Genomic DNA, 12,799 nt, shown 5'->3' with positions numbered 1-12,799 from the left:
TGTCTTTTAGTGTGTTTTTTTAATTTTACAAAAAGAATTACAATGTGGAGGCTCAATCCTTCAAAGTATTCTACATCTGCACTTAAAAAAATAAAATAAAAATCAAACGTACAAATTACACATTAGCATTCAGTTTTCAGTTAAAAAAAAAAAAGGAAAGTTTGTTCTGGTTTGATTGTACAATTGGATTCAACACAGGAAGTCCTTTGCTAAGGCAACCAAAAAAAAAAACTATAACTTCAGTAGCAATGAATAGTTGAATCTCTAAAATAAAGAAAAGCGAGACATGTCTTCACTATTTTTTTTATAAATTCACATTTAAATGTCTTGGAACACAAAACATCACTCCAGTTATATTAGTTAAAGCAAATGAATAAATAAAAAAAAACATTTAATTAAGTCAAGTTAATGAGAAACTGAACAAAACATGTTCAACCTCAGTACCAACATCAAAATGAAATTTGTGCAGATCATGAAATGAGTGTGAAAATGTAACTATATCCACTTTTCAAAAAGCAGTGCAACATTCTGGGTACATTTAAAGAACAGCAGTTATTTGGTTTAAAACATTTCAATAAATAGTCATTACTGTCCCGCAAGGATTTGGCTTTCGTGTTTCTGTCATCTGTACGAAGACGAAAAAGGTGATCTCATAAATACCATATAAAATACATCGTTTCAAAAAAAGTGAATAAATGAGCTTGGATTCTGGAAAGATATAAGGTTCTTCTGCTTCTTTAACGGAACCAACACTGATGGAAAAGCTTTGGCTGAAACGTGCAGCAGCCTAACAGAAAGAGGCAGTGGAAGTAGCAAAACCCCTCAGTGCTTTTAACCAAATACACGAGACAGCTACTCGAAATAGTTTTTTTAGTGTAGTAAAACATCTCAGCGCATTGTGAGTTATGTTCTCACAATATGCAACTGTTCAGACAAAAGGATGGAAAAACAAACAAACACTTTCCTGAGATTTCAGTGACAGTTCATACCTTTAGTAAAACACAAGTAAGCCTCATTCCTTTTCACAGTGGTCTTTGGACAGTGTAGTTTGCAGAAATTCCTTCTGCTAGGTATGTCTAAATTCCAATCTCTTCTTTAAGCTACAACAAGTGTGAGCATTTCAACTGTAAACTTGTGCTTTTTGCAAAATGAGGAAGGGCACCACATACTATAAAAATGGGATTACCATTTGTGTTGGGACTTTCCATGGCGGCAGTTGGCCACATTAACCACCAAAACTTCTGTTTCAGGTTCATCGAAGCCGCCTGTTCTTCAGCGTGATCCTGCAGTTTCTCATATCAGGCGAAAGCTTCCGCCTGACTGTCAGGTTTTTCCTGTCTGACGTTTTCAGACTCAGAAAACAAATGACTCATAGAGCAACATATCACAGATGTTTGCAAACTGCTTCTGACTGGAGGAAGGAAATCCTTGATGCAAAACACAACTCGTGGATCATAAACTATTGAAACTATTCAATAATAGAGCACTATTAGCACTGAACATTGAAAGTAAAGCTTGGAAAGCCACAATGTAATAATTGAAAGTACTGGTCAGGTTACAAACGAGGACAAAAGAACTGTGGTGCAGGCAGACAAAGGTCTGACAAAAATGCTCACATTTTCTCCCCAAAAAAGGCCTTTTTGCCTGATCTGGATGGTTCTTTGTGATGTTCTCCAAGTCGCTTTCATGTGATGCAGTGGGGTTCACCCTTAGACTTCATCTTTGGACTCGGTGCAGTACTGACCGTTGTCAAGAACCTTCTTCATGATCTTCTCAGCTGTTCTCTTCTGGTTTAGCTCAACCAACACTTTAAGCAGTTCATTTAAATTGGCTTTTTTGCCTTCTCGCTCCACCCAGGAGTTCAGGAGCTCGTGAATTTTGTCTTCGTAAAGAAGGTTGTCTTTGCTTTTGATCGCGTTGTCCGAGAAGTCGAGGCGGCGGAAGAACTTCTTGTGAAAATCCACGTCCAGTTCTTCAAACAACTCAAAGCAACTTCGGAGAGACTGTTCACCTGCAAACAAAATATAGATCTATATTTCAAGATGAAACTAAAGACTTTTCCGGTTGAATTTCATTTTTCATATTGTTACAAATTCATTTGCACTGAACTGAAAAGGGTAAAGCACTCTACCATTCACGGGAATGAGTGTTGGGAGTTGCTCTTCTTCCTGTAACATCAGAAAAATAATGCTCATTTAGGTTTAATTGACTCTTTTTGTTCTGTTTACTCTGAACTGAAAACTGAAATCAACTGCACTTCACAAATAATCAATATATGAACATATGAACATTCCTAAAAATCCTGTATGAGTTGCTCTGTGTAAAAATTGAGCTCTGGAGGAAATGTTCCACTGCTAAATACTGCCACCTACTGTGGAGGGATTATCCAACAGAGGTTTGAAGCTTGAATGGTGGACGGGGTCTTGTTTTTTTCTGTGTGGGGTCGCTGCAGGCTTAAAATAGACTAAAGATGTGCCAGATCAGATTTTTTTTACATAGTACTGGGTGCCAAAAAAAGACATTTCAAAAGACGGGAGACAAGAAAGAAGATTGTTTAGACGCAAAATGGATTTCCAACTTCACATAACTGAATTGAATACAGTTGTAATGATTGTTTCTCCCCTGTTTAGATAAAAGACTCCAGGTGAATCAACAAAGTACAAAAGTACTTTTTACCGTTTTAAGTGGTTCAGATTATTGCCTCCATTTATTTAAAAGGGTAATTATTTTGCACCAGTGTGGAAATACAGAGAAGTCTTGTCTTCCTACTGTTATTAAGAACTTTAATTTTATCATCTAGTATGTCTAATTCAAACACAAACAATTTTCCCAAGTTTATGCAACGTGTTTGCTAAGTATCAGCAGATAAAACAGATCTCATGCTGCGATGAAAAAGCTTTGTTCAGATTTTCTCAACATTTTCCCCCCAGATATTGGAGGGCAGGTTCAACTAGCAGTGAATGTTTTTCTTAATACCGCTGTGAAAATCTGCTTACCGATAGCAAAATCAGAGCTGCGCTGCTGCCTCTGCCACCGCAATTCTGGAAGAAAACGTGGAACAGAAAATCAACTATTTATGGGTGTCTTAAGGTAGAAATGATTCAAACAAAACCCATTTTGAATTAGGATTTCCTGTCAGGCGATTTGCTTTGCTGCCAAAATTTTCAACGAGTTACTCACCTCCTCCGATTTTGCAACTGTAGGAGAGGCTTGGGAAGAGCCTGAACACAGGAAAAAAAGAAAAGGTGAATCACTTGGAAAGAAGGAATCCCCTAAAGCCCCAGACAGAAAGCAATTTTACCTTGTGTGACTTCAGTTAACTTTTATGAAAGGCAAAGTATTCTTCCTATCATTATGTTCGATTGGTTACTGTGACACCTGGTTAAACCCGCCAGAGCTTTTCATTTACAAACATGGATCTATCTTCTTCACCATTTCTGCCCCTTTTTTTATCCCTGAACTCCAGACATTCAAAATCAAAGTCTCAGCATCCACATAGAAATGCATACGGCTCATTTAAGTTGTTGCTGTTTTCAATTGTTTTCGTTCCTGAACGGTTTTGGTGTGTACTTTATTAATTACTTATTTTTGTATTAAAAAAGAAAAAGAAAAGATTTTTTTACATGTTTTTTTACAGTTGATCACATGTTTTTTTACACTTTCGCAACTGTATTTATTTAATATTTATGTATTTATTTAATATGAATGTCATTTTTGATGTCTTTTTTGGATGTCATTTCTGAACGTCGTTGTTGCTGCCACAGATAAATGAATTTCCCCAATGTGGGATTAATAAAGTCATCTTAACTAAACTAACTCACTATAAAAGACTATAATTATTCAGGCTTAATCAATTAACTAACTACTCAAGCTTCATCAGCACCAATTAGGAAACTCAAAGAGTCTGTTTTCACTGTCCTCCCATCTGTACTCTTCAGACTCCTGTAATTTTAGAGTCAAATTTCTGTCCATCCTTCTCTCCTCCACTCTACTTCCCTCACTCTCAGGCTGTCAGATTCCCAATACTTCTGCAATCTCAGACGTCATCTACAAATCCAGATCCTCCACATTTCAGCAGAATCCCGTCCTTACAGCATTAGTCACTCATCTCTATCTACTGGCACTGTTCTAGAGTTGGGTTTGTTTATTTACATCTAATAAAGGACATTAAAAAAGAAAATAGAGTGTATTATTGAAAGGAAAATAGTCAGAAAGTTAAAATATAGGTGCTTAGTCAATATGTCGAATGTAAACAATTTTAAAATAAAGTGTTCCCTCACTGTATTGCGATGCACCTTTTACTATCTCACTAATCTTTAGTACAATTTTATATGCTTTTTTTTAACAGCACATTGTGTTCTTTGTTCTGATTGGCTGTAAAACATTATCAATCAATCTCCTCTGTGCTGCCTCTCCTTTACAATTTTTGATCGCAGTCAGTTTTCATTCTCTAATATTAGACTAATTCTTGAACTTTTTGAGAGTTTAAGCAAGAGAGAAAGATGCGAAACTGTTCATCTATGCTTGAGAAAAATGGGCACCAGCGGGCACCACATGCTTTCACCGAGGCATCTGATTGGTCAGTTTGTAACTTGAAGAACATGCGCTACAGAAAAAATAATTACAAACAAAATAGACTTAGCAAGAACATGTTAAAATCAAAGTATCAGAGCAAGAATGGCTACCCTCACAAGTAACAAAGTAATATATATAACCTGAGGGGGGAGGGGTAACTCAGTCCAGTTCCTTTATACAGTCAATGATCCTGATGCATTATTTGACAAAATGCCAGTCAAGAATTGGAAAAATTTCAGTGTTAGCCTCTTTGCCTTTTGGCTGTAACGTTTAAAGTTTGCCTGAATGAATCATCTGCAATATTTCCATGATTGATAGGATGTTCTTAACCTGACACAACGCTCTGCATTTACCTGGACTGGCACACAAAAACATTATAATGTGCTCCCTTTATTTGTCAGGGACACATCACACCACAACTGGTGGTAAAGAAAAAAGCTGTTTTTTCTTATGGTGTGGGTCTTCTACTTCCATGGAAGGGAAATCTGAAAACTGCAACATTTAATCCAAATGTCTTTTGAATCTTAGATTCATCCTTCCTTTGTTGGAACTTATTTTTCTGGGTTTTGCCTTTGTCGATGATTCACTGCTGCATGCCTCAAAGTGAGAGTGAGTGTGCACCTGGAAACCTGGAATGTTTTTTTGTATTTTCATTTGTTGTGATGAGACAAACAGGAACTACTGGGAAATTCAGTCACGCCACGGGTTATGTTAAACTGTTGACAACTTTCTATTCATTTCGTCATGAGCTGTTTTGAATTGAATGGGTGCTGCTGACATCTTACATAGGTGTCCTGTGAGTCTAACGCACTCAACACTTTTGTATCAATAAAAAAAGAAAATAAAGTTTTAATTCTTTTGCAATTTGTCTGCAAAGACAGGTTTTAAGTTACAATTGATTACCTCTACATACCTCTACATCCACATTTCTTCTTGTATTTGAGAAATATTCCTCCAGCAACCAAAAATAATACAACAGGTATCACGCAGAGGACAAAAAATACAGCATCTGAAAAGAAAAAGATGTATACATAAGTTACATCAAAATAAATCTGCACACCTCTCTGTGCGCCAAAGCGTCATTCAAAACGTTACCTAAGGAGGATCCTGGCTTCAGTGGGATTTTCTTGCACACGGTGTTGCTGGTAAATGTGCAGTTCCTCACTATCTCCTCATCACTCTTACACCTATTTTGATGGCAGGAAAAAGTGCAAAATGTTAATAAAACTAGGCGGTTCTTACAGCTGTCCACAAAAACCCTCGCACTTACGTCAAACACTTCCTGCAGACTTCACATGCCTCTTCAGGGTTACAAAACCTTCCTGCTTTGCATCGACATTTAGTGTTCTGGGTGTTGGTGCATTGCTCGGCTACTTCCTGATCTGAGAAAGACACTCAATGGTTTATGCGGATTCACTCAAAAGAAAACAACATAAGGCTGTCATAGAGAATTACCTGGACCACACTTTGCACAGTCAACGCATTTTTGTAAATGGTTGTCATGTTCGGTGAACGTTCCGTAGTCGCATTCTTCACATGTGCCCCTCTGTCCTGCAGCGGTGCAAGACGATTTCACAAAGGTGCCTAAAACACATGAGCACGAATATTAACAGCTGTTTATCGATACAAACACCAAAAATTGGAGGAGTCAAGAGCATCACTTCAATATACATGGAAAATTACTTTTTCCATTTAAAAAGCTGATGTAACTCTTACGGCTTGTTATTGCCAATAATTTCCAGAATCTGATTTGATTCACCAAAGCCTGGATCGATTCTTTCAATCCACTCGAATCGATCCAATTCAAATTTGAATTTACAGTTTACACATTTAGACATATTTGTAAAGAAATACATTAATAACCTTATATGTTTTGAAGATATTCATATTAATCTGATACAATACACATACTGTAAAATGTATCCGTGAAATAATAAACCAATGAGATTGCTAACATCATACAGAGTTAAATGGTTTCCTAAAACAAAACGAAAGGCATAAAAGATTGCCATCTACTTTCATGGATCGTTTATTGCTTTATTAAGCTTGAATTGATTTAGATCGATTAATCGATTCCATCAACCACACTCCAGTAACAATCCATTGACCTTCTCTTCTCAGATGTTTTGTTCTATCCTAAGATTGTCTTATAGTCACCAAACTCAATTATGAACATTCATGTATGTTATATAAGCAGCACTGCTATGATGGGACAAGTTGGTATATTCTTCTCATGTGTAAAATGCCCTCCAAGTCCCAGGCACTAGAAACTGGGAGGATTTTGCTGTTTAAGTATCTCACATAAATAAGTAGATATGATATATCTCACACAGTAAAGAATTTCATATTGGAATAGAAAAAACAACGTGGAGAAAAAAAGAAGGAAAACAATCTGTCTGAAAATTAAAAATACAATCGTTAAGACCCTCATGACCTAAAAAGGACACCCTTAATTTCCCTCACAAAAAAAAAAAGGAAAAGAAAAATTATACAAGATAGTCAATAAAGTTAGCCCAATCAGATTTTTTGCCCCTGATCCAATTCAGAGTCATTTGATTTAGAGTATTTGTTGATGCAGAGTCCTCCTGATCCAATAATTTTGAAACACATTTAAAAAACAAAACCAGGTTGGTCCCTATTTTTATTTTAGTCTCCTAATTTTATAATTTAATACCTAAATAGTGCACTTCTCTGAAGTAGCTTGAACAAGCAAGCAAAAATGGTGCAACTATCAGCTAGAAAAAAATAGTTAACTATTCAATAGTAAAAATAGGTGCTCATCAGTCATGTGAGGCAGTTTGGTGACTCATTCATTTTGATCAAACAGCCGCACAGCACTGAGATGGCTCAACCAAAGTGACTAATGATAAATGTTTGAATAAAGACAGAGGAAATATGTTCCTACTAGTTTTATTGGATCCCAGTGGGTCATTTGATACAGTTGACCACACTAGATTACTTTAGTGACTGGAAAGCTGGGTGGGTCTCAAAGGGGCAATACTAGACTGGTTCAAAACATACTTGGGACAACAGGAACCATTTTGTGTCGATCGGTAACTTCACATCTGAGCCAACAGAAGCTGCATATGGAGTTCCCCAAGGCTGCACTTCCATCTACATGCTTCCACTGGTAAAAAACAAAACATTTGTTGCCATAGCTACGCAGATGACACATATATATAAGACATGTCACCAGGAGCCCGAGGCCATGTACAGGCTTTTGGTAAATGCAATGAGTACATTATTGCCTGGATGTGTCACAACTTACTTCAGTTAAACAAAGACACAACTGAGGTTATTGTCTTTGGGGCTAAAGAGAACCGTCTGGAGGTCGCTACAGAGCTTCAATCTATTCATCTAAAAAACACCAACCACTAAACATGGGTCTAGGGATGGACACACCTAAATTCTCATAAACACATTAAGCCAGTCACATAAATCAGCCTACTATCATCTTAAAAATCTGTCAAGGATTAAAGATCTGATGACTAAGCAGGACCTGGAGAAACAAGTTCAGGCATTCATCTTTCGTCGACTTGTCTACTGCAACAGTAGCCGCGTTTACATGGGCAAAAGTAATCGGAATGAACGCCTGATCGGAAAGAAAATGCGTCATGTAAACGCGCCGTTCGGAATACTCTGCCCCGATCAGACTCATTCGGATCAGAATTTCTTTCCGATCGAGATAGGTGGGTTATACCGATCATTTATCCGATCGTGGAGCATGTAAACGGTAATTCCGATCGTGTGTCACTGCTGCTCTGGTTTACGTCATGCATAGACGGTGTTTCGCTGAGAGAAAGCTTTGGAGCGCATACAGGACCGACCAGCTGCTTTGCGGACGCCCCGTGAAAAGCGCCGCTCCGCTCTTGCCACGCTGGGTCTCCCCTCTCTTTCACCCCTCATGGGGGAGATTCGGAGGAGGGGCGCTTCGTGCCCCCCGACGCTCACTCGGTCCACTGGCACCTGAGTGAGCAGAGGAGCTGGATTAATAATTTTGTGTCTGTGTGTGTGTGTGTGTGGGGGGGGGGGGGGGGGGGGGGGGCTTTTTTACGTGTGCGTTTTGTTGTTTTGTTATGTGTGGGAGAATTCAGACTGCGAGCCGTCCCGCCGCTCTAGGTTAGCGGCTGCAGGACTCGGGAGGAACCGTGTTCGAACAGAGCTCGGGCCGCTAGCTCACAAAGTGGCTTTGGGGCGGTCTGTGTGAACTTTTCAGAGCATAAATAAATGTCGCTCAGTCCTTAGAAAGCTGCAGATTGCTGCGTTTCTCGCACGGTCCTGGATTTTGTGTCCATCAGGTTAATGATGTTAGCCCGTGTTAGCCTGTCCTAAGCTTTCGTCCATCTTAATTCTTCCACAAAAAAGCACTGACCACACAGATTAAATATAACGATGAGCGAACAGGCACTTCATAATATTCATAACATTAATAAAAGCACGTTTGAAAGATCGTCTCGTATGTTACCGAGCTGCTGTATAAATGTCTGTGGCAGCGGTTTGTTTACAACGGGACCTATTTCCGCATCCGGGTGATTTTACACTACTGCGCATGCCCAAATTATTCATTCCGAACGAAAGTGTGAGCCATGGGAACGTTTGTTCTAATCGGAAAAAGGTTTTCTGTGCCCATGTGCACGGGTGAATTTTAACCCGACCATTGATCCGATCAAGATATTCTGCCCATGTAACCGCGGCTAGTGTTTTTACTGGACTACCAAAAAAAATCAATCAGGAAGCTGCAGCTGATTCAGAGCACTGCTGCTCGGGTTCTCACCTTGACTAAAGAAGTAGACCAGTTCTAAGGTCTTTAAACTGTCTGCCTGCTTGCCAGAGGATAGACTCTGAAGTTCTGTTCCTGGTTTATAAAGCCTTGAATGGTTTAGCACCAAATTACATGACTGACCTCCTGACCCAGTGTGTACCAGCCAGACCTCTCCGGTCATCTGGACCCAGTTTTCTGTCAGTTCCTAGAGTCAAAACCAAACCTGCTGCATTCAGCTTCTATGCAGCACAGATCTGGAACAGACTTCCAGAAAGCCTTAGTTCAGCTGAAACACTCTTTATTTGAAGGGCCTATACCACACAAAAATCTTTTTTTTTTTTTTTTTTTTTAGCTTTTAATTGCATTTTAGTGTTCATTCCTTACAAAAACAATCCAAAACAATATTTTGATCCATTAACATTTTCTTAGTATTCATCCAAATACGTTCACACCGTGATTTGCTCGGCAGAGGCGGCCAGTTTTAATGTTAACTACAGACGCGATCCGAGGTCTTGTGGATATGTCTGCCAGCAACACGATTTGAGCAGGGCGGCAGGATTTTGGTGGTGCAGACAGACTTCAAATATCTGAATTTTGTTGCATCTAACAACCAGGGACTCGGGTTTGGGGCATGTGACGTCTTGGGTGAATAGCTCAGCAGGTAGAAAACACATCCAATGCAAGCATTTTTGCCCTGAACTTCTGTTCATTTCCTTAACCGGTGGGGGCTGCAGGGTTGCCTGAGCCCGTCCCGGCTACTGTTGGGCAAAGGCGGGATTCACCCTGGACAGGTAGCCAGCCTGTCGCACCTGTGGCGGCTCTCGGTCTGCTGGCAGAGCTCGCTGGCTTGCTAGCTACGCCGGCAGACAGAGAGACGCTGCAGGATGAGAAGGTTGTCTTTGAACCAGTTTTACTCAAATAATAATAAATAATAATTATAATAAATTCACTTTGTGTTTGGAACCGTTTCACCCGCCTGGCCCCATTATTCATCTTACCAGCTTTACAGTTGAGGCAGCAAATGTTGCCGTTCGGGTACTCCTGCTCTCCACAGGCGCCAAAATGTCGTCGTCTTCTGACTCTCAATCCAGGCGGGAGGTTCGCCGCTGTCAATGTGACAAGAAACGCAAGACAGCCCACTGAAACCTACAGAAAAGAAACAAACATTACAGCGCATCAAACATTTGCATCCAGACATATTCATTTATATAAACAAAGCAATAACATTCAAGGTTTTGGTGTTTTGTAGATCATTTCGTTGTTGTTACACAGATTTTGCTAAAAACCAAATGAGTGCTCTAATGATGAGCAGAGGAAAAGTGGGATGAACCAACAGAAACAAAACTGCTGATAAAGAAGAATGTAACTTTTTTGATAGCCAAACTTTTCACATCCTTTTTTCTGTTTGTTTTACTTGCTTCAACTCACAAGGACGTGACTAACAACTCTGTTCATTGATAAGTGGGTGACAAACCACAAACCTGACATCCTTCATGGCGCGGCAGAATGAGTCAGGTTTATTGCAGTAACACAAACATAGCTCACTGCATTTTTTATGTAAGTTCATAAAAGAAAACGAAAAAGTCAAACTTTTTAAGGCAAATACAGACATGTTGGAAGAACAACACTCACTCTCACTGCACTTCACAACCTGACTTTTAGTTGTTTGTAAAATTAGTGTGATCTCTTTATGGAGACATGTGTGTCTGCACAACACCAGTGCAAAGGGTCTTTTGCTGTCTTGCATATGTAAACCAGATTTGATGATGTTCTAAATCAGGGGTCGGCTACCTGGGGTTACAGTTTGCACATGGGGAGGAAGACAGCGGCACACGAGGGTGCGACAACAATAAGCACTAGATCTGTCGTCTGTTTTTTCACAGTGTTCTATCCATGTCTATAAAAGAAATCTTCCCTTTAGGACAAATATGTTCTTGTGTGCATTTTATATGCTGTTAGCTGCCGTTGGATGAATGGTGAAATATCTAGTTCTTTCATTGTAAATCTGACTCCAGAAGAGTCAGTGCCTCACCAGCCATCAACCTCACTGCACGTCAACGTTACCCACAAATGGGAAAACTGATTTACACAGAAACAGATATTTTAAAATCGATTCAGTAACTGTCAGTGAAACTCAGTTTAGCTCAATTTGCACTTTAAATTTCTATTTTAGCATGCCTAAATCAAATTATTCTAACCAATAAAATCAGATTCATATTTTAACTGCTGTCTTCATAGGTACCAAAACCTTTCTAAACTTTCACGACTACGTATTACTTTTATTTTGAAAAAAAAGATGTTTCTTCTCCCTACCCTTATTTGGAATATATATATATATATATATATATATATATATATATATATATATATATATATATATATATATATATATATATATATATATATATATATTTATTAAGTGTATTACAAGTATAGTTAGTCTAAACTAAAAGTGAGGGAATATAAGGAAATATAGTTCCAGCTTCGGTTCCAACATACCTTGAGTCTAAATATAATAACTTCAAATGTTCCGTTCCGTTGTAAACAATATTCCGTCAATATATTTATAAGCAAGTAGAATATGTAAAATAGGTTTCAAGTGCCACTTCATGCAGTTTAAAAAATAAATATGGAGAAAGAAAACAAACAAAACCAAATCAACCACTAGACAATACGGCAGCTCACGTGCGTCAAAATAGCTGGAGCGTCTCGCTACTTTCTCCAGTTCCAGAGGAATTTGTCACCTGAGCGCAAACAGCGACAGTCAAATATTAAGCCAACTCACCGGGAAACTCCGTTTCCAGCGTCTGTCCTAACAAACCTTTGAGTCCGTCTCCGTTCAAAGTTTTTTTAAGTTCCTTTAAACTAACTCACATACAATGTTTTGGTTTGTTTACATATCCGGAACAATAAAGCGCAACAAGTGACATAAAACCCAGACAGATTACAGAACAAGTCCCGACATAACGCTCCCGACATAACGCTCCCTATATTACCCACCGACAAACACGTCGACGGAGCTTGGTTGTTAATTCTCCGTCTACTTTTACCAAACTGAATATCTTCACGGGTAAATGACTTACCATGAACCGACAGACCTCCATGTTAGGATGACAAAAACAAATGCCATCGAGGGAAACCGATTTCCAATTAAACGCACTCTAAACGCCGACGCGCAGGTAGTTCCGGTGGGCGGAGTCTAAAAAGTTTATAGTTGTTCTAAAAAGGAAGAACCTCCCACACGTTTGTTCATCCAATTTGTGCTGGAAAACAAAACGAAAACTATCTTATTTCTGTACCATAATGAGTGAAGAATGTGTTTTTAAAACACAATAATTATTATTTTTACTAGTCACTTGCTGACTACTTATGGAAGACTTTTTAAAGTTTATTATATTGGAAATGTCATGCAGAAGATAAATTTATCACTATCATTTTTATTTTAAAACTCATATTTTCTCC

The 12,799-nt window shown here is 38.7% G+C and overlaps 1 protein-coding gene across 2 annotated transcripts; it reads right to left on the bottom strand.

Annotated features, from left to right (window-relative positions):
* hdr (hematopoietic death receptor) lies at window positions 1–12,551 on the bottom strand. 2 transcript variants are annotated; one of them, XM_004072893.5, is made up of 10 exons: window positions 12,421–12,551; window positions 10,336–10,483; window positions 6,031–6,159; window positions 5,846–5,957; window positions 5,671–5,762; window positions 5,489–5,584; window positions 3,181–3,221; window positions 2,997–3,041; window positions 2,132–2,168; window positions 1–2,011 (listed from the first exon to the last, which is right to left on the bottom strand). In XM_004072893.5, exons 1-10 carry the CDS (start codon window positions 12,439–12,441, stop codon window positions 1,710–1,712), a joined length of 1,023 nt encoding a protein of 340 aa, XP_004072941.1. In that variant the 5' UTR covers window positions 12,442–12,551; the 3' UTR covers window positions 1–1,709. The 2 variants fall into 2 exon arrangements, with proteins under 2 accessions (XP_004072941.1, XP_078808679.1); XM_078952553.1 differs by having other exon boundaries at window positions 444–2,030; window positions 2,110–2,168.
* Between the last annotated feature and the right edge of the window lie 248 nt (window positions 12,552–12,799).

This window comes from Oryzias latipes, chromosome 9, assembly GCF_053564925.1.
Source record: "Oryzias latipes strain Hd-rR chromosome 9, Olatipes_Hd-rR_3.1".
Lineage (NCBI taxonomy): Eukaryota > Metazoa > Chordata > Actinopteri > Beloniformes > Adrianichthyidae > Oryzias > Oryzias latipes.
Note: the sequence above shows the minus strand (reverse complement) of the source record. Positions and strands in the feature narration are given on the sequence as shown.

Bases quoted from the DNA above. Each gene is read 5' to 3' on its own strand.
- hdr (XM_004072893.5), bottom strand. From the start codon at position 12,441: ATGGAGGTCTGTCGGTTCATG. The intron at 10,484-12,420 runs GTAAGTCATTTA...TCTTTTCTGTAG, and splicing joins TGGAGGTCTGTCGGTTCATG to GTTTCAGTGGGCTGTCTTGC. The intron at 5,585-5,670 runs GTAACGTTTTGA...TTTTCTTTTCAG, and splicing joins GAAGCCAGGATCCTCCTTAG to ATGCTGTATTTTTTGTCCTC.